We start from the raw sequence: 26417 nt of genomic DNA, 5'->3' as shown, positions 1-26417 counted from the left end.
AGACAAAGAGTAGTTTAAGGCCCAATGCAGAGGTTTTATATCAATAGCAAATAATTTCAGGGTAACAATTAAGTACCTTACTGTAATAGATTTTCATTAGAACTCTCTTTGTAACTCTTTGTTATTAGTCTATTAACTAATTTACTGCATGACCATGTCAAAAACTCCCACCTATTGCAAACCTGCTGATTAGAAGGACCTATGTAGATTGTATTTTCAACCAGCCACTATCAGGAAATAATTTTGACTGCACTGGTCCTTTAAAGAAGGGGAATCAACAAGTACGCCTTCATAAGTCTATACCTATCATCAGCACTGTGGTCAAGACACTGAACAGAGAAAGAAAGGGAGGGGGAAAAGAGAAAACATGAAGGGAGAGGGAGGACTTGTTCAAAATAGATCATTAACAAAGGGACTGCTGAACTACTATTCCAGCCATTTCAACTATGTGATAGAGTCCAAACAGAAATGTCTTTCATTGAGTACAACAGCAGTCTGGATTATAGATCGAGACCATTAGCTACTCCAACCGTACCTGCTTACTCACACCTGTTTATGTAATACCTATGGAATTCCTCTTAGAAAATCCCTGGATGTTTATATTCTTTATAACTGGCTACTGAACAGCTCAACACTCAGTCAATTTCTTGGGGGCCGTTATTTGTGTAACAATGATCTAATCCAAGGTTATTAAAACTACAGACGGAACCTGTAAAATGTACTCTGTTTAAGGGTAGCAAATAAGTAGCTTGGAAGCCTGTGCCATGACGATGTCAACGGTGATTCTGTAATAACACGCTATGATTGTGAGGCACGCAGTGTGGGAATGACCCTGTGTGTTGTCATGTGAGACGGAATGACAACTGGAGACGGGGAGTCAGAGCCCAGGTGTCTACCTAGACAGTTTGGTGGTGGAAGGTAAAGAGAGGGATAATTTAGAGGAGTTAAGTGGAGGCTGGTGTGGGGCATGCTTCAGCCTTCCACACCGTTACACTGATGAGAGGGGGGTGAAACAAGTAAAGAGAGAGAGAAACAGAGCGAAACAGAGACAGACTGATTAAATCGAAACTGAAGTAAAGGATAAAACTGAAAATACAGGAGGATGGAGAGACATGAAATAGAAAAGAGGAGAAACTGAATGGGGGATAAATAGGCCGTCATTGTAAATAAGAATTTGTTCTTAACTGACTTGCCTAGTTAAATAAAAATAAATAATTAAATGACAAGTAAAATAATGTGGCAAGGTAGCTTAATAGACAGAAGACAATTCCAGTTCATTAGGGCCATACAGAAGTTTGTCAGTAATGGTGAGATCATCACACCCATTCTACTAGAAAGAAACATGTCAATTAATCTGTGACAGAAAACATCCCTGCCTCCCAGGCAAACAAACATCACACCATCATCCTTAGTCAACATTCCATCACCACTCCCCTAACTAGACTGCCCACATAGTTAACATGGGAATCACATGGCTGAAATATTACAACTGATTAGATGTAAACTTCAGAGTTGGCATACCCCCGAAATAAAATAAAGTTATAAAGAATATTATTTTACAGCTAAAGTCATATATAGGTCTAAAGTCCTCCAACATTACTATGAAACCACTTCCTCATGATTCTTAGTCCTTTACCGCATGTAATAGTAGACCACAAACCAATTCACACTCCAAATATAGAAAACCTTTAATATATTTTATTTATTCTCTTGGTCATATTACATAGTTTATTGAAATAAAATCTAAATCGAACCCATATAACCACATTTGTGTTTTGCGATTATCTCAAATTCCTCAGTCAAAACCAAGAGACAGACCGGTACAGACTGAGAAACTCATACACAGATACAGCCATACAGACACATTCCACTCACATTAGGCATAATGGTGTAAAATGACAGTGCAGTCTACAATACTTGGGGAAGGCCGCACTCGAGTGGACTAAGCAGGAACTGCAAGGAGAGCGACATCACAGCTCATTCACCAATATAACATTTCCTGTTAACGTCCTTCCCCACTTAATACTAAACGACTTGTAACCGTACAATGCAGTAAAGTACAGCAGTGTAGTTGCCCACCCAAAACAATCTATTGTAGTAAACTGGTACACACTGGCTCAGGCTGCTCTACCAGTTTCCACAGGGTGGGGCCATTATATTACAGGTTGATGGAGGGAGGAAATCTCTGCAAGATGGGAACATTATATGAGTAAAGAGGGGAATTGAAGTTCACACAAGCACACACCCATCACTAGACAATAGACAGACAGAATAATACAAAGCAGAGAGGTTAGGGATGGGTGTGAGCATCTGCCTGTTTGTCAGGTGGGGTTGTGGTCAAGTGGGGTTGTGGTCAGGTGGTGGGTGGGTTGTTAGTTGTTTTAAACAGGTTCAACATGGCCATGAAGCGCTGAGGACCAGGCCAGGCTCAGACAACAATGGGGTCATAAGGGGTTGGATCACAGGGATGGGATTGACATGTTCATTGTCCAACAAGCTTGCTGACAAACGAGTCCAGAGCCTCATCATCTTTGATTCCCACAAACTGGTCAATGACGTCGCCTCCTCGCATGGCGATTACCGTGGGGACCGCCGATACCTGTAGAGAGAAGTAGAGGTCAGTAACCACAATGACATCAGTCAAAGGCACTGTTCCAGATCAAAATTCATCCTTCCTTCCTTCTAGTAATCCCTGATCTGATATGACTGGGTTGCTGTAAGCTATGCAGTGGAATCCCTGCTTTCACAAATCCCACCATTTTAGATCAGGAGTTACTTCAAGGAAGGGAGGAAAGAAGGTCACATTTTCTAACTAACATTTGCAATATCAATCAATAATGTCAACAGCTTCCACTTACCCCATATTCAATGGCCAAGTCTGTGTGATCGTCTATGTCGACCTTTGCCATGGCAACTTTGCCTTTCTGTTTGGCGACAGCTTTCTCTAATCTTGGCCCCAGTATCTTGCAGGGACCACACCACCTTCATAGAACAAACATGGGATTTATGGTTAAAACTAATAATACTGAATGTATTCGTGAAATTTCAATCAAAAGTCTCCACAAAATAAATAAATATATATATATATATATATCTGTGAGTACAGAATAGAACCTGATAATAACATTAAATTGTTGGCTAGCAAGACAATGTCAACAAGTTGGCAAAAACATAAACCAGGGCAACACTGACCACTACGCATATCAAGGTCATGTGTATCATGTTTACTGTATATACAGTGCCTTGCAAAAGTATTCACCCCCCTTGGCATTTTTCCTATTTTGTTCCATTACAACCTGTAATTTAAATGGATTTTTATTTGGATTTCATGTAATGGACATACACAAAATTACTTGTTTAAAAAAAAATCTAAAAAAGAAAAACGGAAAAGTGGTGCGTGCATATGTATTCACCCCCTTTGCTATGAAGGAACTAAATAAGATCTGATGCAACCAATTACCTTCAGAAGTCACATAATTAGTTAAATAAAGTCCACCTGTGTGCAATCTAAGTGTCACATGATCTCACCTGTTCTGAAAGGCCCCAGAGTATGCAACACCACTAAGCAAGGGGCACAATGAAGACCAAGGAGCTCTCCAAACAGGTCAGAGACAAAGTTGTGGAGAAGTACATATCAGGGTTGGGTTATAAAAAAAAAAATCTGAAACTTTGAACATCCCAGAAAGTACCATTAAATACATTATAAAAAAATTGAAAGAATATGGCACCACAACAAACCTGCCAAGAGAGGGCCGCCCACCAAAACTCACGGACCAGGCAAGGAGGCCATAAGAGAGGCAACAAAGAGACTAAAGATAACCCTGAAGGAGCTGCAAAGCACCACAGTGGAGATTGGAGTATCTGTCCATATGACCACTTTAAGCCATACACTCCACAGAGCTGGGCTTTACGGAAGAGTGGCCAGAAAAAATACATTGCTTAAGAAAAAAATAAGTAAACACGTTTGGTATTCGCCAAAAGGCACGTGGGAAACTCCCCAAACATATGGAAGAAGGTAATCTGGTTTGATGAGACTAAAATTGAGCTTTTTGGCCATCAAGGAAAATGCTATGTCTGGTGCAAATCCAACACCTCATCACACCATCCTCACAGTGAAGCGTGCTGGCAGCACCATGCTGTGGGGATGTTTTTCCATCGGCAGGAACTGGGAAACTGGTCAGAATTGAAGGAACGATGGATGGCGCTAAATACAGGGAAATTCTTGATGGAAACCTGTTTCAGTCTTCCAGAGATTTGAGACTGGGACAGAGGTTCACCTTCCAGCAGGACAATGACCCTAAGCATACTGCTAAAGCATCACTCGAGTGGTTTAAGGGGAAACATTTAAATGTCTTGGAATGGCCTAGTCAAAGCCCAGACAGACCTCAATACAATTGAGAATCTGTGGTATGACTTAAAGATAGCTGTACACCAGCGGAACCCATCCAACTTGAAGGAGCCGGAGCAGTTTTGCCTTGAAGAATGTGCAAAAATCCCAGTGGCTAGATGTGCCAAGCTTATAGAGACATACCCCAAGAGACTTGCAGCTGGAATTGCCGCAAAAGGTGGCTCTACAAAGTATTGACATTGGGGGGGTGAATAGTTATGCACGCTGTTTTTTTGTATTATTTCTTGCTTGTTTTGCATCTTCAAAGTGATATGCATGTGTAAATCAAATGATACAACAACCCCCCCCACAAAAAAAATTAATTGCAGGTTGTAAGGCAACAAAATAGGAAAAATGCCAAGGGGGTGAATATTTTCGCAAGCCACTGTGTATGCATGCATGTATGTATATTCATTCAGGCTGTGTGTGTAATTTTCTAGAGCAGGGGTGTCAAACTCATTCCATGGAGGGCCTAGTGTCTGCTGGGGTTTGGTTTCCTTACTAAACAGTGACCTTCACTCATCAAGCCCAAGGGAGGAGCAAAAACCCACAGGCACTCTGCCCTACGTGGAATGAGTTTGACATGTTTTAGAAGAGCATGAACCCAATGTGGCTGTCCTGGCATTGTTGTGTAACCTCAAATGATCTACCTCCAATGGAAACACCATCAGATGTCAAGCCATGCAGCCAGACACATACAGTATGGGTAAGGTGTTGTTATCACACATGATATGCACTCAGTCACAACTTTCACTGTTATGCTTTAGTCTTACAATAGGAAAGCTGTTGAGCATGTTATGCCAACTCAATATAACTGATAAATACATTCACCTGTTGGGTGCATTATTGAAAAAGCTATGGTCAGGTTTACAAGCATGGTTGTAAACCATCATTTGCTTCCTGCTATAAAAATTGTTTCCTGCTGTCATCTCAGTAGTCTAATTCCAACAGGCAGACATAGATACTTCTCCATGTATTGTCTCTTAGGGGCTTTGCCTTCTCATTAGAGGGTAGTTTGTAAATGCTGTAAGTGGCGCCTAATATCCCCTCTGGGGGTCCATGAAGCATTTTAATTAATTAATTAATCTATTAGCTACTCACTGGGCATGGAAGTCAATAAGTACAGGCAGCTCACTGTTGATGACTCTCTCTGTGAAGTCCTCATGGTCCTGCACATTGAAGGAGACCTCTCTGCGGGAAGTGTGTTGCAGGGAGCGGGGCAGAGTGCGTTTGGGGGAAAGGAGGGATAGAGGGGTAGTGGAGGAACGCAGGGAGGTAGAGAAGGAGGAGGTGGAGGCCGGGAGACAGCGAAGGTCTTTTACTGAGAGGGTCCAAATTCTACGGACTAGCAGCCGGTGAGCCATCTGAAAGGAGACATATAGGGGGAAGAGAACAGAAGACTGATCAAAAAATGTAATTTCATGGCACCATAATACAAAACGGGGCCACTACTCAGGCAGCGCTACTATGGTTGGACAGTGACATCAGGGGGAGGACACCTATACAAGACATTCATGTTTACCACCATACAGTAACATGTAGGTGTGTGAGAGATGGCTGGCTTAGTGGCTATACATAACATGAACAGCAGGGAACTAGATTCATACAGATTCCTAGCTAGCTAACGTTAGCTAACTTCACTGACAACTGCTGATGGGGGGTGGGGCAATAAACCACCACAAAGAGTTTTTAGATAGTTATTTTTCTAGTGGCTTGACCATCCAATAGAACGGCGTCGTGTTTCGCAACCACTGTGTGAGTATTTACGAAATGGGCTTAGTTTTTTATTAGAATAACCTCCGTGTGACTTTGCCTGCGTCTTCCTTCTCTCTTTCCACGCGCCTGTGTCCTCCCATTATAAAACGCCCACATCCACAAACCGGAGCAAAACTACTGCCATTACGTGCCAATGTCACCCAGAATATCATTGTTGTGACACATACAAATAACACAAAACACTTACCGTTCTGTACACTATCGTCCTGTATGAAGTACTTCCGTTTACAGTTCAGATAAAAGAGAACGCGCAGATTATTTGTGGGTCTCATGTTTAAATTTGGGCGAGTAGCGCCGCCATGAGTTACAATTCAGAACTACAGTGGCGCCAGTGCACTTGAAGGGCTATGAAAGGTTATCTGGCAAAAACAATGGGAAGACCTCGAGATTGAGGTGAGGTGGATTTGCAAATCGTGGAGACCCCACCACACGGAATCTGACACAGAAGGAAATATTATTGTCTACCTTTGTCAATTAATCATACATCACAAAATATTGCGGATACCCATACAAAATTACCCTAAGGAGCTGCTTTCAATCTTTAAGATTTAACAGATGGAATGGGGATACCTAGTTACTTGCACAAGTGAATGCACTCAAACGAAATGTGTCTTCCGCATTTAAAGCGTCTGAATCACAGAGGTACTGGCGGCTGCCTTAATCGACGTCTACGTCATCGGTGCCTGAGAGCAGTTGTTGGGGGTTAACTGTCTTTCTCAAGGACAGAACAGTAGATTTTTTTTTCACCTTGCCGGCTTGGGGATTCAAACCAGCGACCTTTCGGTTACTGCCCCAACGCTCTAAACCGCTATAGGCTATCTGCCTACAAAGTTCACTGCATTGAGCTCAGGCACCTATAAATTCACCTAAGCGAAATTATCAATATGGGTATCATGCTGGCCCTTTCTCTTCAGAGAGCTATTCATTCATAATTGATGGGGAGAAGTGAGGCTGTCTCGACCACCTTTCATGTCAGATGGCCACCGGATGAAAGGTAGAGAGATGTGGGTGTGTGAGGTGCAGAGGAGACTGCGACTTGATAAGGATAGTGGAGAGAGTAGAGTAGACAGCAGACAGACAGACAATGGATTCAGAAATGGGGGCAAGGCATTGCTGCTGCTGATGATGATGATGATGTGGACAGATGCACAGGAGGACCAGACTGCTGCATTAACAATGAATGGATATTCAATCAAAGACAGCTCATTCCTGAAGTTGAGAACTGAGAAGGCAGAGAGAATACACCTGACCCTGTGAGTGGCTTTCACGTATTCTTTGTAGACCTGTAGTACTTCTTACCATGAATTAGCTTTTGTACTCATTGCATTGCACTCAATGTTTTCTCTTTGACTGTCCTTTCCTCTCTGTGTTTATTATTCTGTCTTTTCACAGCAGTGGAGGCTGGTGGGAGGAGCTATCGGAGGACAGACTCATTGTAATGGATGGAATGGAATTAATGGAACGGAGTCATACCTGTGGTTTCCATATGTTTGATGTGTTTGATACGTCCCATTTATTCCATTCCAGCCATTACAACAAGCCTGTCCTCCTATAGCTCCTCCCACCAGCCTCCTCTGTTTCACCACTGCTGTATTATGTCACAGTGACTTCTTGGACATGGACTGTTTTCTCTGGATGTAGTGCAATACCATAGCTTTGATGACTTAACTCTGAATAACTCTGTGTCAGTGGAGGCTGCTGAGGGGAGGACGGCTCATAATAATGGCTGGAACGGAGCAAATGGAAACCATGTGTTTGATGTATTTGATACCATTCCACTGATTCCCCTCCAACCATTACCATAAGCCCGTCCTCCCCAATTAAGGTGCCACCAACCTCCTGTGCTCTGTGTTAATTCTGTACATTTGTATCCACTGTCTACTTATAGGGTACCTTGATGAACGAGATGTTTATGACCTATCCGGACATTGGTGAAGTGACTTCAGGATTTTTTAAAAACTAAGTACATTTAGGAAAAGTCTAACAAGAGGTCTTCCCAGACCATATCAACCAGAGGTGATCATCTTACCAAGTGAAATGTTTTACCCCATCCAATACCATTAAACACAGTCTCCCATCTACCTCCACCTGTAACAAGGTAGAATGTCCCAGCCTTCCCGACACTGGCAGTTTGAACATGGGGACAGATCTGATGACTTCTGCAGGCACCTCAAAGAGGGGGAGGAGGAGAGAGGAGCAGATGTAATGCTCCAGAAGACGGGTGAAGAGATGAGACCCTCTATCACCCTTTGCCCCCCACCTTTGTTCCGCAGCATCGGACCGTCGGGGCTGTCGGCCAGCCTACCACCCCACCGACTTCTCCGCTCCATATTCCGCAGATCCAGAGCGGTGCTGCCTGCGAATACACACGCCGGTGAGGTTTCAGGAACACACACCCTCCAAGATTTACTGTCAGGCACCCACATCAACACACTCCCACATCAACTGACTCACAATGACGTAGTGTCAGAGAAGGACGTTCACATAAACACAGACTCAGAGACACAAACACAGCCCAAGAGACTCATGAGTGCACATGGGCTCACTGTATTAGAACCACCAACTGGACCTCTCATAGATACACTCTCATTCATAGTCAGTGCTGAAAGCAGACAGCAGGGCGGACAGCCTTTTTCTCAGCTTTCCCCACCCCTAAGGACCCATATCAAAGGCAGGGCAAGATGGGGCAGAGCAGTGTCTCCTCTTAAAATGCGAGATAATCTTGTGACTGGAGAGGGAGGAGTGAAAGAGAAGCAGAAGGTGAAGAGGAGGAAGAGGAGAAGAAGGAGGCTGGACTGTAAAGGAGAGGACCAAGCCAATGACAGATATGTCCCGTCCTTCACCCCAGAGACAGAGGGAGATGGTGGACTGTGCCAGTGGTTACAAAGTCTGGGGATTGGAGATAGAGAGGAGGCCATTTCCCCCAACAGAAGTAAACAGCAGCAGAGTGGGTTCAGAGAGAGGATGGCTGGACACAGAGAGGGGTATTCACATCCAGCAGCTAACCACAGGAGAGACAGATGCCCCCACTTCCTCTCGCCTATCCATCAGTCTTGCTCCCTCCTCCATGTACCCCTGCTGCTTCCCGAAAACTCCCCGCCACCCTCGCCATGCACCTCCCCACACGCCCCCTTCCATCCCTTGCCTGTACCCCTCCTCCACTCTCTGCCCTTCAGGAGGAAGTGATATTGTCCAGCAAAGGAAAGGGGTCTCTCAACTCAAGAGGCACATTTGTGTTTATGCTGTATGCGGTTTTCTGTCTTGTTACTTCGGCATATTCTGACTGACACTTAGCTTATGTAAGGTTATATAATGTATTTGCATTTGGCTCATTACGCCTACACATCCTTAACAAGTCTTATCCAGGTATAATGTATGTTGCTCTTGCCTATTATACTGTACGTCCTTTACAAATAATCACATGAATAGTTTCTAAGGATATGCTGCCCTGTCACATTTCAATTGCATTACATTTAGCATGTTTAGTTTGAAAGATCCAGGGCATTGTTGTTTCTCAGGATTACCATCAACAAGTGAACCAACCTCAGCGTTTCAGTAATGGTGTGCCCTGCCTTGTCCGTCTATAGACAGTGTCCAGATATCCCCCGCAGAGGGCCCCCTCCCCTAATCAGAGAGGAGGCCCATGTTGTTTTTGAGGTGTCGGTTGGGGCCTGAACAGTGCTGTGCTCTGTGTGCAGCCTGTGGTGGGAGCTGCGTGTCAGGGCCAGAACACCGGCGTCTCAGTCCTCCTCACTGCCCGCCTCGCACAGCCTGCCGTTTATGTGTTTACCCTCAAACGCAGCACAAAATGTTTGTGAGTCAGGCTCTTTTTTTTTTTTTTTTTGTCCACCCGCCCCTCCCATTAGCCGCCAACAAACATTGCACCGGAAATTGCAGGGATATCTGGGATTTTTGAGGGGTCCCAGAAGACAGGGGGCGAGGTCGAGAACAAGGGTGCTTTCTGTGACATCTTAGAGGTGAGGTGAGGTGGGGGGGGTAGTGGGCCAAAAGAGAGGGTGTGACCAAGGCTGGGTGGCAGGGGGTTGGGCAGAGTCAGTAAGCTTCATTACGACTGATCAACAGGCACAGGTGACCCAGTTACCGATGCCCTTTGACCTTGTTACGTTCCTTGAGCCCACAGTGCGTGCCACCCCTGACCTTACTCATCACCAAGCTGACCCGAGCGCTAGGCTAATGCTAACCATTGACGTAGCTGTTATAAGGCCCCGTGTCACATGTAGCAGCAACCTATTTTTTGGACTGCTAACTGGTCTAGCTTGTTTCCTCTCATTCCTTCTCCCTCCTTGGCCATTCACTCCACAGGACAGACAGGACAGTGGGCCCAGTACAACCATTGATGAGGCTGAGATTTTATGTCACCCCAAACAAAGGAATAATGAATGAGAAAGTGTATACTTTTGTTCACAGGGTGCTATCTGGGTTTTGTCCAAGCCTCGTCCTCGTCAAACCCCAAAGTCCTTACTCATAATGGCCTGGTGACACATATAGTACATGGCACAGGAAAATGGCTGTTGTTAGATTAAATTGTTCCCAACAGGGCAAGTACAGTAAATGGCCTTGTACTTATTTTAATTAAAGTGAAACAGAAACCAAAGTCCAAGTCCGCTTTTTCTCAGTCTTCATTTTCACTGTTTCTGCTCTGTCATCTGTGCTGTATACAGACTCCGAGCCTTTCTCGCTGTGTCCAGACGCAAGCTCTCTAATTTAGACCTCTGTCTGCTCTTTATTTTCCCTCTATACATCTTACATTATTGTCAATTAGGAGATTGTTTGATTTCAAATGCATAGCTATTTGAAAAGAGCTTTGTTTGATTGAAATGAATGACTACTTGGTCTATGTTTCGTGTGAAGAGTGAAAGTGTACACAGACTGTTGATATATAGGAAAGCATACAGTCGTGGCCAAAAGTTTTGAGAATGACACAAATATTAATTTCCAAAGTTTGCTGCTTCAATGTCTTTAGATATTTTTGTCAGATGTTACTATGGAATACTGAAGTATAATTACAAGCATTTCATAAGTGTCAAAGGCTTGTATTGACAATTACATGAAGTTGATGCAAAGAGTCAATATTTGCAGTGTTGACCGTTCTTTTTCAAGACTGCAAGACTGCAATCCGCCCTGGCATGCTGTCAATTAACTTCTGGGCCACATCCTGACTGATGGCAGCCCATTCTTGCATAATCAATGCTTGGACTTTGTCAGAATTTGTGGGGTTTTGTTTGTCCACCCGCCTCTTGAGGATTGACCACAAGTTCTCAATGGGATTAAGGTCTGGGGAGTTTCCTGGCCATGATCCCAAAATATCGATGTTTTGTTCCCCGAGCCACTTAGTTATCACTTTTGCCTTATGGCAAGGTGCTCCATCAAAGGCGTTGTTCGTCACCAAACTGTCCCTGGATGGTTGGGAGAAGTTGCTCTCGGAGGATATGTTGGTACCATTCTTTATTCATGGCTGTGTTTTTAGGCAAAATTGTGAGTGAGCCCACTCCCTTGGCTGAGAAGCAACCCCACACATGAATGGTCTCAGGATGCTTTACTGTTGGCATGACACAGGACTGATGGTAGCGCTCACCTTGTCTTCTCCGGACAAGCTTTTTTCCGGATGCCTCAAACAATCGGAAAGGGGATTCATCAGAGAAAATGACTTTACCCCAGTCCTCAGCAGTCCAATCCCTGTACCTTTTGCAGAATATCAGTCTGTCCCTTATGTTTTTCCTGGAGAGAAGTGGCTTCTTTGCTGCCCTTCTTGACACCAGACCATCCTCCAAAAGTCTTCGCCTCACTGTGCGTGCAGATGCACTCACACCTGCATGCTGCCGTTCCTGAGCAAGCTCTGTACTTGTGGTTCCCCGATCCTGCAGCTGAATCTACTTTAGGAGACGGTCCTGGCGCTTGCTGGACTTTCTTGGGCGCCCTGAAGCCTTCCTCACAACAATTGAACCACTCTCCTTGAAGTTCTTGATGATAAGATAAATGGTTGATTTAGGTGCAATCTTACTGGCAGCAATATCCTTGCCTATGAAGCCCTTTTTGGGGAAAGCAATGATGACGGCACGTGTTTCCTTGCAGGTAACCGTGATTGACAGAGGAAGAACAATGATTCCAAGCACCACCCTCCTTTTGAAGTTTCCAGTCTGTTATTCGAACTCAATCAGCATGACAGAGTGATCTCCAGCCTTGTCCTCCACAGGTGATCTCACACCTGTGTTAACGAGAGAATCACTGACATGTCAGCTGGTCCTTTTGTGGCAGGGCTGAAATGCAGTGGATTTTTTTTGTTGGGGGGGGGGGGATTCAGTTCATTTGCAAGGCAAAGAGGGACTTTGCAATTAATTGCAATTCATCTGATCACTCTTCATAACATTCTGGAGTATATGCGAATTGCCATCATACCAACTGAGGCAGCAGACTTTGTGAAAATTAATATTTGTGTCATTCTCAAAACTTTTGGCCACAACTGTATTTACAGGTACAGTATAATGCTAATGTGCGCATGTGTTTAAGAGTGAGTGTGAATATGTGCATGCACACATACTGTAGTGTAGTAAAGTGTCCCTGCATAAGGATGTAAATGCATGGAGGGAGCTAAACCTGATAGTGTGTAGCAGTAGAGGCGTGCACACGTCCCTTGTGGACCTACACACGTGTGTGTGTGTGTGTGTGTGTTTCTGCCCTCTCCGTCTCCTCCGTGCTGCTCTACTCTTCTACCAGTGTGGAAGTCAACAGAAGAGTTCCTGTTCTAGGTTTAAAAATAACTGTGGGACTTAAATTCCTCTCTCTCTCTCTTTCCTCTTTTCTCCCTCCCTCTCCCATAACCTCTCTCTCTTCACTTGTTTTGGAACAGGCTGTGTTCTTTCTCTCGCTCCCAGTCACCCTGCCCCTTCCCATGTGCCAGCATTGAGACACACACCCAATGCTGATGTGATTTGAGCAATCACAGGCCATATACATACAGTTGTAGTGCACAAAAATGTCTGTGTGTGTTTGTGTAACAGAATGCACCTCAACAGGTGTGCCAAGCAAGAGCTCCCTCCTGACTTTAACAAACACTCCACACCTGTCCCCCTTCTCTTCTAATCCCTCCCCCCCTTCGCCTCGCATGTGTAAACCAGTGGAGGCTGCTGAGGGGAGGACGGCTCATAATAATGGCTGGAATGGAGCAAATGGAATGGCATATGGTTATGTGTTTGATACCATTCCACAAATTCCTCTCCAACAATTACCACAAGCCGGTCCTCCCCAATTGTTTTTATTTTTTGTATATATTTAACCTTTATTTAACTACCGTAATTTCCGGACTATAAGCCGCAACTTTTTTCCCACGCTTTGAACCTCGCGGCTTAAACAATGACGTGGCTAATATATGGATTTTTCCCGCTTTCTAAATTTTTTTCGACAAAAAACACATTCTGTGACGTGCTCAGTTTTTTGGCGGCATGAAGCTTTCATTAGACCAATGAAATTGCCGAACGGGTTAATGAGTCGATGAATTCACTCAGTGCAAAAAGACAACTAAAGCTTACTGCAAATTTTTATTTTTTGTTACAAGCCGTGTTTCGTTAAAGCCTATTTATTTTTGTTAAAGCCTATTTATTTTTGTTACAAGCCATGTTTCGTTAAAGCCTGTGTAAAGTTAATTTGTTTCAATGTACCGGTAGGCACCTGCGGCTTATAGACATGTGCGGCTTATTTATGTTCAAAATAAAAATGTAATTCAGTGGGTGCGGCTTATATTCAGGTGCGCTCAATAGTCCGGAAATTACGGTAGGCAAGTCAGTTAAGAAAAAAATCTTATTTACAATGAAGGCCTACCAAAAGGCAAAAGGCCTCCTACGGGGTGGGGGCTGGGATTAAAAATGCAAATATAAAATTTAAATATAGGACAAAACACACATCACAACAAGATAGACAACACTACATAAAGAGAGACCTAAGACAACAACATAGCAAGGCAGCGACACATGACAACACAGCATGGTAGCAGCACATGACAACAATATGGTCAATTAAGGTACCATCAACCTCTTGTAGTTTAAACACACTATCTATCCCTCTTACATACCCCATGCATTCCCTCCAGCTGACCATCTCTTTTTTACCTTTCTCATGGAACCAACTTGTTCTGTTGTTTTGGAATAAAAGTTGGTAATGGAGGAATTAGGTCTGAACTGCCAGTCATGAAATGGCAGACCTCGTCTTTCTTTTCAGTGATCTCACAGAACTATCCCCCCTTCTTCACTCTCTCTCTGTTCTCAGTCTCTCCATGTCTCTCCCTCTCTTTTTCTATTTCCACCACAGAAGGTCTGTGGCACCTTAATTGGGGAGGATGAGTTGAATGGTATCAAATACTTTAAACACGTAGTTTGATGCCGTCACCTCTCTGATTCAGAGGGGTTGGGTTAAATGCGGAAGACACATTTCAGTTGAATACATTCAGTTGGACAACTGACTAGGTATCCCCCTTTCCCTTTCCATTCCATTCGCTCCGTTCCAGACATTATTATAAGCCGTCCTTCCCTCAGCAGCCTCCACTGATTTCCACAGACTTGTTTATGAAAGTATAATGTTTGATCTCTTCCTCAGCTGCCACCGCCCACCTTTTTCCCGCTCCTTCCACTCCCCCTTTACCTTCCCGCTTACTGCCGTGAATTCCATTTGATCATAAACAGGGAGGGATTTCCACTGAAGTAGTCAAAGATCTGAAAACAAACCAGTGTCACTTTAGCTATTACCAGTTGACGTTTGCTGTCAACATAGAATGCAAAGGTCAGCAGAAAGGTCATTGAATACTTGCGATGTCTGCGTGAATATCCATCTCATTAGAGTGAGAGAGAGAGAGATAGAAGTGTGTGTGTGTGTGTGTGTGTGTGTGTGTGTGAGAGAATTTTGAGTGTTTGTGCGTGTGTGTTTTCGGTTGGTGTTATATATGTGTATATATGCGTTGGGTGGGACCAGTTCAGACTACAGTGGAAAGGACACGTCCTTTGATGAGTCATGGTAGCCTAAGCTTTGAGGAAATATGAAAACAACAACATGGCTGTGAGTGTGTCCATCTATTACTTACCCCTCCATTTTCGCTCGCTGGGAGAGATCTTCTTACCTTGACCAATTACATCATCTCATTACACAGTCAGGAAGAGACAGAGATGGATTGAGTGGGAAGAGGATAAAGGAGTGTGTGTATGTGTGTGTACAGTCTGCGTGTCTTACTCAGTAAAACAGCGTGTAATGCGGCACACTTTGTCGTCACAGTTCGTGTCAGTGTACAGTACCAGTTACAATTTGTACACACCTACTCATTAATGGATTTTTCTTTATTTTTACTATTTTCTCCATTGTAGAATAATAGTGAAGACATAAAACTATGAAATAACATATGGAATCATGTAGTAACCAAAAAAGTGTTAAACAAATCAAAATATATTTATATTCTTCAAAGTAGCCACCCTTTGCCTTGATGACAGCTTTGCACACTCTTGGCATTCTCTCAATCAGCTTTATGAGGAATGCTTTTCCAACAGTCTTGAAGGAGTTCCCACATATGCTGAGCACTTGTTGCCTGCTTTTCCTTCACTCTGCGGTAGAACTGCTCCCAAACCATCTCAATTAGGCTGAGGTTGGGTGATTGTGGAGGCCAGGTCATCTGGTGCAGCACTCCATCACTCTCCTTCTTGGTTAAATAGCCCTTACACAGCCTGGAGGTGTGTTTGGGTCATTGTCCTGTTGATAAACAAATGATAGTCCCACTAAGCACAAACCAGATGGGATGGCATATCATTACAGAATGCTGTAGAAGTCATGCTGGTTAAGTGTGCCTTGAATTCTAAATAAATCACTGACAGTGTCACCAGCAAAGCACTCCCAAACCATCACACGTCCTCCTCCATGCTTCACGGTGGGAACCACACATGCGGAGATCATCCGTTCACCTAATCTGCGTCTCACACGGCGGTTGGAACCAAAAATCTCAAATTTGGACTTATCAGACCAAAGGACAGATTTCCACCGGTCTAATGTCCATTGCTTGTGTTTCTTGGCCCAAGCAAGTCTCTTCTTATTATTGGTGTCCTTTAGTAGTGGTTTCTTTGCAGCAATTTGATCATGAAGGCCTGATTCACGCAGTCTCCTCTGAACAGTTGATGTTGAGATGTGTCTGTTACTTATACTCTGTGAACCATTTATTTGGGCTGCAATTTGAGGTGCAGTTAACTCTAATGAACTTATCCGTTACAACAGAGGCAACTCTGGGTCTTCCTTTCCTGTAGCGGTCCTCATGAGAGCCAGTTTCATCATAGCTCTTGATGGTTTTTGTGAATGCCCTTGGAGAAACTTTCAAAGTTCTTGACATTTTCCAGATTGACTGACCTTCATGTCTTAAAGTAATGATGGACTGTTGTTTCTCTTTGCTTATTTGAGCTGTTCTTGCCATAATATGGACGTGGTCTGTATACCATCCCTACCTTGTCACAACACAACTGATTGGCTCAAACGCATTAAGGAAAGAAATTCCACGAATTAACTTTTAACAAGGCACACCTGTTAATTGAAATGCATTCCAGGTGACCATCTCATGAAGCTGGTTGAGAGAATACCAATAGTGTGCAAAGCTGTCATCAAGGCAAAGGGTGGATACTTTGAAGAATCTCAAATATAAAATGTAACACTTTTTTGGTTACTACATGATTCCATATGTGTTATTTAATAATTTTCATGTCTTCACTATTATTCTACAATGTAGAAAATAGTAAAAATAAAGAAAAATCCTTGAATGAGTAGGTGTGTCCAAACTTTTGACTGGTACTGTATGTTTGCATGATATGCTGTACAGTTTAACAGTGTGTCAGTGGATTGTGGTATGTGTGTCTACCTCTAACACAGTATCAGTGTGTAACAGGGCACACTATGTGGTCAAAGTGTGTACCAGCTCAGGTAAACCAAGAGCTTCCTGTGTTCGTGTCCATGGGAGCGAGCCCTGGATTAGCCCGACTGTTCTCACCCCCGTTCCACTCTGCTTTGGTCTGCACTCACCACCACTGGACCTTTAGCACACTCCCTCCTTAAATAAATGTCTGTGAGAGAAAGAGAGAGTGACGAATGAAGGCCACGTAGAGGGGCACCATGGGAATCTATGAGGAAGGTAAGATGGATGTTGACGACAGACAGGATATGGAAGGAGGAGAGAGTGATGGATTGAAAGGGGAATTATCGCTATCATTTCCACCATCACCTTCGTAGACTTGTGCAATATTTTGGTATATCAGAGATAATTCCATTGAAACGTCTACACGCCCATCTATATGTATACTTTATCCATCTCGCTCTCCTCGTCAAGTGTTTTTATAAAGAAGGGGACCAAATTCCTAACTGTTTTCTATGGCTGTTCCAGTATTAATGTAGCACACACTAGCCAGCTGAGTATATTTATCTTGCCTTTCACAAAACAGCAGCTGGACAGAGGTATGTGTGTGAAAACAACTTAAAAGCATCAATAATATTATTTTAATTCAAACATAAATAAATAAACACCAAAAGCCAGGTCCTCTTTGGAATGTAGTAATTCAGATTTTTTATGAATGAACGCATTCATAGTTGGCCACGCCTCAAACCCCTCCTCCCCTTTGGAATATTCTGGCCTCATGCCCGCCTCTTAATTGGCTAGACCGACTGTGGTAGGCGGAGCTGCAACAAAAAGTACGGGGACAATATATAACCGAGCTGCAAAAATGAATCGATTAAAATGTGCAGGTGTTGATATTCTAGGAAGAACACTACACATTAACTTTGGAATTACTGCGACTTGTTTGACAGTTCCCGTTGTGAAGTTTTGTTCGTGGACTAAAACAACAATTATCTTCCTGTGGCAGAAGTTATTTCTTTATTTTCTTTATTTTTTTCATTAAATTGTCATTTGACAACATGAGGACGTTAATATTGCTTGTTCTGTTTCAAATGACGACTATTGCCTTGGTAAGTGTGCAATGTTTTTGTACTATTTTGGCTTCAGCCAAGCTTGTGTAAACATTGTAAATAGAAGTTCACGTGTCGGGTCGGTCTCCTGTCAGCACAGTGGCGGGTAGTCAACAGACTGCACCACCTACAATCGTACTGGTCCTCTGTCTTCAGCGTTATAAGAAATACCTTCGGGTCTCTGAATATTGCGTTAATGTGAAGGCACTGTGAATTTGATGTTACAGTTGAGTAAATGCTGTCGTTTTACCTTGACAGTGAACATTTATGGCCAGATGGTGCCACCCCACTACTAAAATCTGTTTCCATAAAACAAAAGTAGGGTTCTGTACTCTGTAATGAAAATGATGTTGACCACAGTGTCTTCTATACACTAAGATAGAGACAGAAAGGAACGGTGTGGTTATCAGACTCTAATGCATGACATGACAGATGATGATTACCTGACTCAAGTGCTCATGTTTTACCTGGGTTCCTGAATATCATTGGAATATTGGACCACTACTGCCCTTTAAACCCCAGTGGCACACAAGGACCCAATTAGGGCTCCCAAACTGAGATGAAAAGTGACACATTCAGGTCTGGAAATAGATGGAACCCGCTGTGTGGAAACAATTTAGACCCCACCGCTCAATCCCCCTGGCCCAGGATGGCATGGCAGGAGAGGAATACTTTGGATAGTCTTATCCAACTGTAGACAGGCAGACCCAAAGCCTTTTTATCAGGGTTATGGGGGGCTGTGGTGTTGGGACTCAGGGAGGGGGTCACATTGAATTTCTCTTTCATCCCTGCCAAGAGAAAGGCGACAGCAACAGAGGGTGGGAAAGTGTCCCAGGGGGTTGGTGCTACTGGGTATTTAGTGAATATTTAAGCCAAACACACTTTGAAGATCTTCTGTGCTCTGTAGCCTGACTCCACTTGAAACAAACAGTTTCTCGTTCTATTATTGTTTAGGCTATGAACTGCCCTCATTGAAATCCTTTTTTCAAGTCTCTGTATTGCACCGTTCCCTCCATCCTGCCACCTGTAGGTGAGTGCTGGCTGCCCTGTGATGTGTGAGTGCCCGGGTGGCCCCCCCTCCTGTCCCCCGGGGGTCAGCTCTGTACCTGACGGCTGTGGCTGCTGTAAGGTGTGTGCTGCTCAGCTCAACCAGGACTGCCATGACTCACACCCCTGTGACCACCACAAGGGGCTGGAGTGTAACTATGGCAATGACGTGGGCCGCACTCATGGCATCTGCAGGGGTATGTACACAATACAATCAGGGTTCATGAGGGTTGGGTTTAGTCTGGGGTTGTATGGGTTCAATGAAAAGGGAATGTTGGTTGTCTTTGATATGGATCTGGGGTTTGAAACTGGTGCCATGTTTAGAAGAGCGAGCACCTTCCTGAGCCACACTGCTGAGAGCAGGGGGCAGAATGTATTTATCTAGCTCCGTGTGTTGCCGCATGCACGCGCACACACACACACACACACACACAGGGGTATTTATATGTGAGGGGGGGGGGTGGTTTCTATATAAAGGAGGGTATTTGGGGGTGTTGTATGGAAGTCCCGCAGAGGGACTGAAGCGGAACGACATCGTAAACAAGTCAAAATTCCTCTCTGGACTAAGAATAGAGGCTCCTTCATTAAATTGGGGATAGAGTGTCTACCTCCTCTACTGTCATTTCACTTCCTACTTCTAATACACAATTAGTTCTGGACCTTTCTTGTTGATGTGCCCATTCTCTCTCTCTATTCCTTTGTCTCTGTTGTCCCTCTCCTCCACTTTGTTCATTACCTCACCCAACTTGAACTCATTGTGTTTTAAGCAATACAACCAAAGGCATGGCCATAGGCTAGTGATACCTCAGAGCCTTCTACATACAGACATCATTGTCTTTCCTTTTTTTATCTGTCTCCCCTAACAGCGAAGCTTGAGGGTCGCTCCTGCGAATACAACGGACGGATCTACCAGAACGGGGAGAATTTCCGGGCTGGCTGCAAGCACCAGTGTACGTGCATTGACGGGGCGGTGGGCTGCGTGCCCCTGTGCCCCAGCCACGTGCCCCTGGCATCACCCTCCTGCCCTGCCCCGCGCATGGTCAAGGTGCCTGGGCAGTGCTGCCTCAGTATCGACTGCCACAAGGGCTCATCCGTTGTACCCCCAGTACACGGGCACCCACTGCCTCCAGCCTACCCGCCTTTCCCCTTCATGCCCTACCCTGCCTACCCCTACAAACCATACCCCAAGCCGTACCACTACAAACCCAAGGATACCATGGGAAACGAGCTGGTGGAGGTAGAGAAGACGTGGGACAAGCTGCGCAGGCACAAGCACCTGGCGGGTAAGAGAGGGCGCCGTGATGTCGCCCTAGAGCGCCGTCTGTTTCCTCCCCGCAGTAAAACGCCATGTTTGTGTTTTATCCCCCGACTCACAAACAGACCCACTGTGCACTCCTAGCCTTTCCCCTGCATCTCCCTGCATGTGTGTGTGTGTCAGTGTTTGAGTGTGCCATGTTTTCCACTGACTACTTGTGCACCAGAGGCGCACACACACCACTCTCTCACAGCATATACCTCTGTCGTCCAGCTTTTCCTTCTCTGTGATCACCCTCCTCTATGCGTCAGTGTTGCCTGTTCTGTGAATGAGGCTAGTGTGCTTACATCTCTCTCTGCCTCTCCCTCTGGTCCTCTCTCCCCCACTCTCTCCTTCCGTCCAGCATGGAGGCAGTTTGGAGGGCAGTGTGTGGTCCAGACCACGAGCTGGTCCCAATGCTCACGCAGCTGTGGGATGGCCCTGTCCTCTCGTGTCACCAATGACAACGCCCAGTGTAAGCTAGTGAAGGAGACGCGTCTGTGCAACATCCGGCCCTGCAGCTCCATGTCCATCCCCGTCAAGGTAGTGTGTGTGTGTGTGTGTGAGGAGGGTCTAGAAACCATAAAGAGGCAATAAACAACTTATCTTGTAGTAAACGGCCTATGTGGCATCTACATTAGTCATAAACATTTACTCTAGTGTCAAAATTGAATACAAAGTGTAAATAGGATAATTTGGATCATAAAGTCAGTCTCGTCCCAAACTGAGATTTGTGAGATAATTAGGAAAAAATGGTATGTCACAGAATGAAGGGTACCACAACAGGTTTTTTTGGTTGGGTTTATTTCAATCCTGCCCACAGTAATCATCAATTCAGAAACCAGCTGCATACATCCTGATCGTAATGCCCCAAGGTAAATTTGGTTTGACATTCAATACCACTACGGGGCTAGCTAAGGACCAGTAAATCACACAATGTACATGGGACAATATTTTAAAATGTCAACAGCTCCAAATTCGATTTAATTAGAAGCTGTATAAATTAATATACATATATTGAAAGCATTTAATTAGACAACTGAAAGATGTGCAACATGAAAATATTGTCCCATTTACATTGTGTAATTTATTGACAGTCCCCAACTAGCCACACAGATATGCTATCAAACCAACTTTGCCACGGTTGTTCACTGGCCAGCTGAAGCTAATCAGCGAAAGAAGTTGGCTAGCTTGCTAGCTAGTCTAGACTACTTCCAGACAAGACCTGGTTAAACTGTTTCACGTTATCTAGAACAGGGGTTCCCAACCTATTCCTTGATTTGAGATGACGCATACATCGGTGACACTTTAGGCTAGAAACAAGTGGTAAAATGCCAGAGGAACACTCGACTGATGCACATGGGAATATATTTGGTTTGGCTCTATGACAATCAGAAGCGGAGCTACGACCTTCTAAAGTCGAGGACTCAAAGAAATTTGACTGTGCTTGAGAAGTAATCTTATACAATGTGTGACTGTCGCTATCAATTGATCAATTCGCTTTGTTTAAAAGAGAATATGTATAATTCAATTGAGTTCATAAATATCATAAAACACATTTGGTAGCGGAATAACAGGGGAAAACGGGTCTAGAATTTATTTCTGATTACCGGTATCATCAAAAAGATGTCGAGTCTTGTTAAACTATGGAGAATTGCAGGAAATTAGCTTGAAATAACATTTTCCTAAGTTCTTCATGTTAAACCAAATCAAGCTGGTCGTGTATTTAATATAGGCTAAATCAATAAACAATCAAGTCAAAAATAAAGGGGGGCCTGACTTTTTATTTTATTTTTTATGTGAAAAAGGGGCCCTGGAGGAAAAAGGTTGGGAACCCTTGATCTAGAAGAGTGTGTGACTGTGTACTGTTTTTGGCAGAGTGAAAGTACAAACGCTTCCCACATTCTTACACACACACACACACACACGAGACACCCACATCAAAGCACTCCTCCATGACACATCTCATTCTCAGTCGCATTTCCTAATGAGAAGAATTGAAACTGAGGCTAATTCAGGAAGTTCAGCCCGCCTTTAAGGAAGGGATTGTAGCGGTCACCATTTTGGTGTGGCAACCATTTAATAGTCCCCCTGTCTTCATACATTGTAGGTACATGTATTTAGGTCAATGCCTGCATCCCAGTCTAAACCATAAGAGACTGTGTGGACAGGGGTGTGCCCACATCCATATTAATATCATGGTATTAAGTGCCCCTCCTTCTGGCAAGCTCTCCCAGTGTGGGTCTGAGCCCACTCTATTCACAGTACTGTTGCTGTGGAACAAGTTCAACTGAACTGTGAATGGAAAAAGCATCATTAGTAGACCTAAAGACCTCCAGTACAATGCACCAAATAGTTGTGACAGTGGAATGTGGAGACTCTTATCCTTGAGTTCTGTGGGGGCTAACATGTAGCCACATCCACCATGCTACCAGCCTCTCCTACTCTGCCCAGGTCTCTGTGTGTTGTGTTAATAGGCCCTTGTGTATGATGCAAAGCGCTCTCTATTCTCCCATTCCCTCGCTTTCTCTCATTTCATGTAACACCATTGAAAACGCTCTCCACATCTCACCAGAGCAGTGATTCACTGATGAGTCTGGTTGTCAGGCACCTGTCTTAATATGTTCTCCCTGTGTTTTGAGAGTTGTTGGGGCGTTAATGTGACACTATGCCACCTCATGTTGGTGTTGGATGCCCACCCACCCATACCATGCCCCTCTCTAGCCCTGGTCTTGTTGTTTTTGACCTTTCCTCAGATTTTCTCTCCCTGTGCCAGCATAACTGCAGTTGTGGTTCACTGGGATTGTACAGTGACTAACCCAGACTCTTTCTCTTCTCCACAGAAAGGGAGGAAGTGCTCCCGTACCCACAAGGCCCCAGAGCCCCTGCGTCTGTCCTATGCTGGCTGCCGCAGCACGCGTCTCTACCGGCCCAACTACTGCGGCGTGTGTGTGGACGGCCGCTGCTGCTCGCCCCGCCGCACACGCACCGCCTCCGTGACCTTTACCTGCCCTGAGGGAGAGCGCTTCGACCACTCCGTCATGTTCGTGCAGTCCTGCAAGTGCAGTGATAAGTGTAGTCATCTGAACGAGGTTGCCCTCCCGCCCCAGCAGTGGCTCTACGGAGACACACACAAGTTCACAGACTAGCATCCCCCTCAAATCCCTCACTCGCTCCCCATCACTTTACCCCCCCCCCGCCAAGCCCCTGATAGAGTAGTAGTCCTAAGAGTATCTTTGAGTAGACACTAGCCAGATGCAAAGTTCCCCCACCACCCTCCTGGAGAATGTTTTGGGAGACCAGGGTGAAGGAATTAGATTGATCTGCATTCTGGACAGAGATGAGTGACTAGTGCTGGCCTTAGAGTAGACACCCGGTCCATTGTGGTTCATCAACCGGAATCACCAAAGTGTGTAAATAGACAAATATGGATTTGTCCGGCCACCATTTTGTCACTCCCCATGCACTCCTGTACTCTGGGACTGAACCCGCACTGTGGGGACAATAACGGTGTGACACACCCAATGCAGACTCCAACCCAGCTGCTGCACACACACCGAGTTGACTTGTGGACGTGGGATAGTAAGGTGTTACATTTCATGATGACTGCCAGCATAGATTAGGCCTGTCAATGGCAAGCAGGTCTGGTTTGAGTGGAAGGAGAATCAGACTCGCATGGAAACAGTGACTTCTCCAGTAGATTTCCAATACCTGCTATTTGCGGGACAGAATATGGAAACTCCACAGAATGCTCTGGAAGGGACATTTTGTATTTGTAATGATATTTATTGTTACGACAGAGACTATGACACAGTGGTTGCCAATGAGAGAAGCGATGCTGCTACGTTTGGAGCGGCATGACCGGAGGGCCCTGAGACAAAACAGCTGAGATCTGTCAGCAGAGAGAGGGGAGTTCCATGAGGTCTGGGACTTGACCCCTGGTCACACAAATGTTCACTGTAATCAAACAGCCACATTACCTAAGCAATAGTGGACGAAGACAACTCCCCAAGGAGAGATATTATGGTTAGAGACAGACTGGCGCAGAACCTGTTGGCTGAGGCTTTGTGTGTGTGATTGGTCCAACGTCTAATGACCTGTCTCCATTTTCTTACTCCTCTATTCCTCAGCCCTGAAACAGTGAAACATTTAACCTAGCGCCAGCGGAACAAGCCTCGGATTCTGGCATTGAGAAGTCGTGTTGCTGATCTGAAGCAAATTACAATCCTGACTGAGGGGTAGAATGAACCTCAGCCACCCTCTGGTTTGTTTAAAAATAAAAATGCCTGCATATGAAGTAAACATGTAATTTGTAACTAGCGGGCGGGACCGTTTTAGACTCAATCTGGCCTGTAATCTAGCAACTGATCCACAATACTCCACAAAACTCTTACTCATGTTGCTTTATGTTTGAGGCGTCTAAATCCGCTCTCTGCCATTGAAGGTTGACATGTCGACGATATCATGCTCATTAGAGACTGAAGCGGACATGACACTACAAAGGGGTCATCACTACAGCGGTTACAAATGGCCTCCTTTGCATAGACATGTCAGTAGTCTGTTATAGCACCTCGAAGAGATTAGCATAAATTGTCTGAAGTTGGAGGTTAAGATTCTGTATTGGTGAGACATGGACCTCTTTAGAATTACTAAAATGCCAAATTCTTCCCCATTAGGAATGGTTGATAGTCATGAACAAGGCTAAGGTGCATGAATTGAATCTGAGTGGTATATCTCAGACTAAAAGATGTAATTCACATGCTTTTCCCTCTGACTCCATGAAAAGTATTAGAGGATTCAAATATTGTAGTCCATGAGTGTTGTATTTTTCTATGATTCAACTTTTTGTACAACTTCTAGGTTGGGACAGGCTTTCATGATTGACTTTGTAAAATAAAAATGGATGTTCTGATTAGTTTGACACTGCCATCACTCTTACCTATGTAGATTGTGATTTGAGAAGTCTTTGGTTTTATAACTGGACACTATAGAGCAACCATGTACAGATGCATCCTTGTTTGCTGTGTACAGACCAATCCATTTGAGTTATAACTTAAAACCAATTAACCAGTCCATGTATAGCTAGCACTGAGCAAGTCTGGGTTCTGTGATGTGGGCACAGCACACACTGCTTTATTGAAAATTTGTATAAAAGCATATCTGGTTGTTTTGTCCTAACTTTGATTTACAGGCTAATTGAGTTCATGCTGCATTTGGAATAAAGTGTGTTTCACGAACACCCTGGATGTTGATGTATTACCTAATGAACAAGTGCACCCTTTCAGTTCTGCCTATAGTACAGCGACAACCGGAAGTGAATTTCGTAGCAGGTTAGGAGATTTAGGTTAAGGGCTAGCTATTAAAAAAAAAAAATCTTAAACCGCTACAAGTCACGCCTGCACTCCTAGCTCCCAAACTCTGTCGGCCTTCTCCCTACAGTTCTCAGCGTCGCCCACGACTGGGTCATGTGAATTACAAACCCGACGTGGAGTTTCACCGTTAAGAAACGTCTGTTTGTGATACAGCTTTCAAAAAAATAAGGCCCTCATCTTTCATCAGCGAGAAATTATTCAAATAAGATTCTATACCATTTTCACAGATCTAGACAGGTGTCTCTGACAAGCTACTCTTCCACATGTTCGGGGCAAGCTAGATAGATAATCCGCACAGTTGCTAACCTCCGTCAGTTGCCCGTAAACAAACACTAACATGAAGATATGGTCTTGTGGGAACACTAACCCTATTAAAAAAGGTGTATACATTAAACCTGTGTTCTAGAAAATAAAATCACTGATATGAAGCACAAGGACCTTTCCAAAACCATACCGCAAGCAATGCGTGTTAATGTTCAGTCAAGCCACTAACCAAAACTCCCTTACAGAAGACGCCTTCGTCCAATGACTTCTGTAATGGAAACCCGAG

General features: G+C 44.3%; 2 protein-coding genes across 3 annotated transcripts; one reads left to right on the top strand and one right to left on the bottom strand.

The window, feature by feature from the left end:
• Positions 1 to 1683: 1683 nt before the first annotated feature.
• Positions 1684 to 6467, bottom strand: LOC106601338 (thioredoxin, mitochondrial). 2 transcript variants are annotated; one of them, XM_014193471.2, is made up of 4 exons: positions 6351 to 6467; positions 5489 to 5751; positions 2859 to 2982; positions 1684 to 2599 (listed from the first exon to the last, which is right to left on the bottom strand). In XM_014193471.2, the coding sequence occupies exons 2-4, from the start codon at positions 5749 to 5751 to the stop codon at positions 2483 to 2485; spliced, it is 504 nt and encodes a 167-aa protein (XP_014048946.1). In that variant the 5' UTR covers positions 6351 to 6467; the 3' UTR covers positions 1684 to 2482. The 2 variants fall into 2 exon arrangements, with proteins under 2 accessions (XP_014048946.1, XP_014048945.1); XM_014193470.2 differs by lacking the exon at positions 6351 to 6467 and adding an exon at positions 6185 to 6302.
• An 11439-nt stretch (positions 6468 to 17906) lies between these two features.
• Positions 17907 to 25732, top strand: LOC106601311 (CCN family member 1). Its single transcript, XM_045716155.1, has 5 exons — positions 17907 to 18154; positions 19185 to 19398; positions 20068 to 20484; positions 20860 to 21038; positions 23339 to 25732. Exons 1-5 carry the CDS (start codon positions 18104 to 18106, stop codon positions 23642 to 23644), a joined length of 1167 nt encoding a protein of 388 aa, XP_045572111.1. The 5' UTR covers positions 17907 to 18103; the 3' UTR covers positions 23645 to 25732.
• The last annotated feature ends 685 nt before the right edge of the window (positions 25733 to 26417 follow it).

This window comes from Salmo salar, chromosome ssa03 (assembly GCF_905237065.1).
Source record: "Salmo salar chromosome ssa03, Ssal_v3.1, whole genome shotgun sequence".
NCBI lineage: Eukaryota > Metazoa > Chordata > Actinopteri > Salmoniformes > Salmonidae > Salmo > Salmo salar.
This window is presented reverse-complemented; position numbering and strand designations above follow the sequence as displayed.

Bases quoted from the DNA above. Each gene is read 5' to 3' on its own strand.
- LOC106601338 (XM_014193470.2), bottom strand. From the start codon at position 6,259: ATGTGGGCGTTTTATAATGGGAGGACACAGGCGCGTGGAAAGAGAGAA. The intron at 5,752-6,184 runs GTTATTCTAATA...GTCTCCTTTCAG, and splicing joins GCAGGCAAAGTCACACGGAG to ATGGCTCACCGGCTGCTAGT. The intron at 2,983-5,488 runs GTGAGTAGCTAA...TGTTCTATGAAG, and splicing joins CTTATTGACTTCCATGCCCA to GTGGTGTGGTCCCTGCAAGA.
- LOC106601311 (XM_045716155.1), top strand. From the start codon at position 18,104: ATGAGGACGTTAATATTGCTTGTTCTGTTTCAAATGACGACTATTGCC. The intron at 19,399-20,067 runs GTATGTACACAA...CTCCCCTAACAG, and splicing joins CACTCATGGCATCTGCAGGG to CGAAGCTTGAGGGTCGCTCC. The intron at 20,485-20,859 runs GTAAGAGAGGGC...CCTTCCGTCCAG, and splicing joins CAGGCACAAGCACCTGGCGG to CATGGAGGCAGTTTGGAGGG.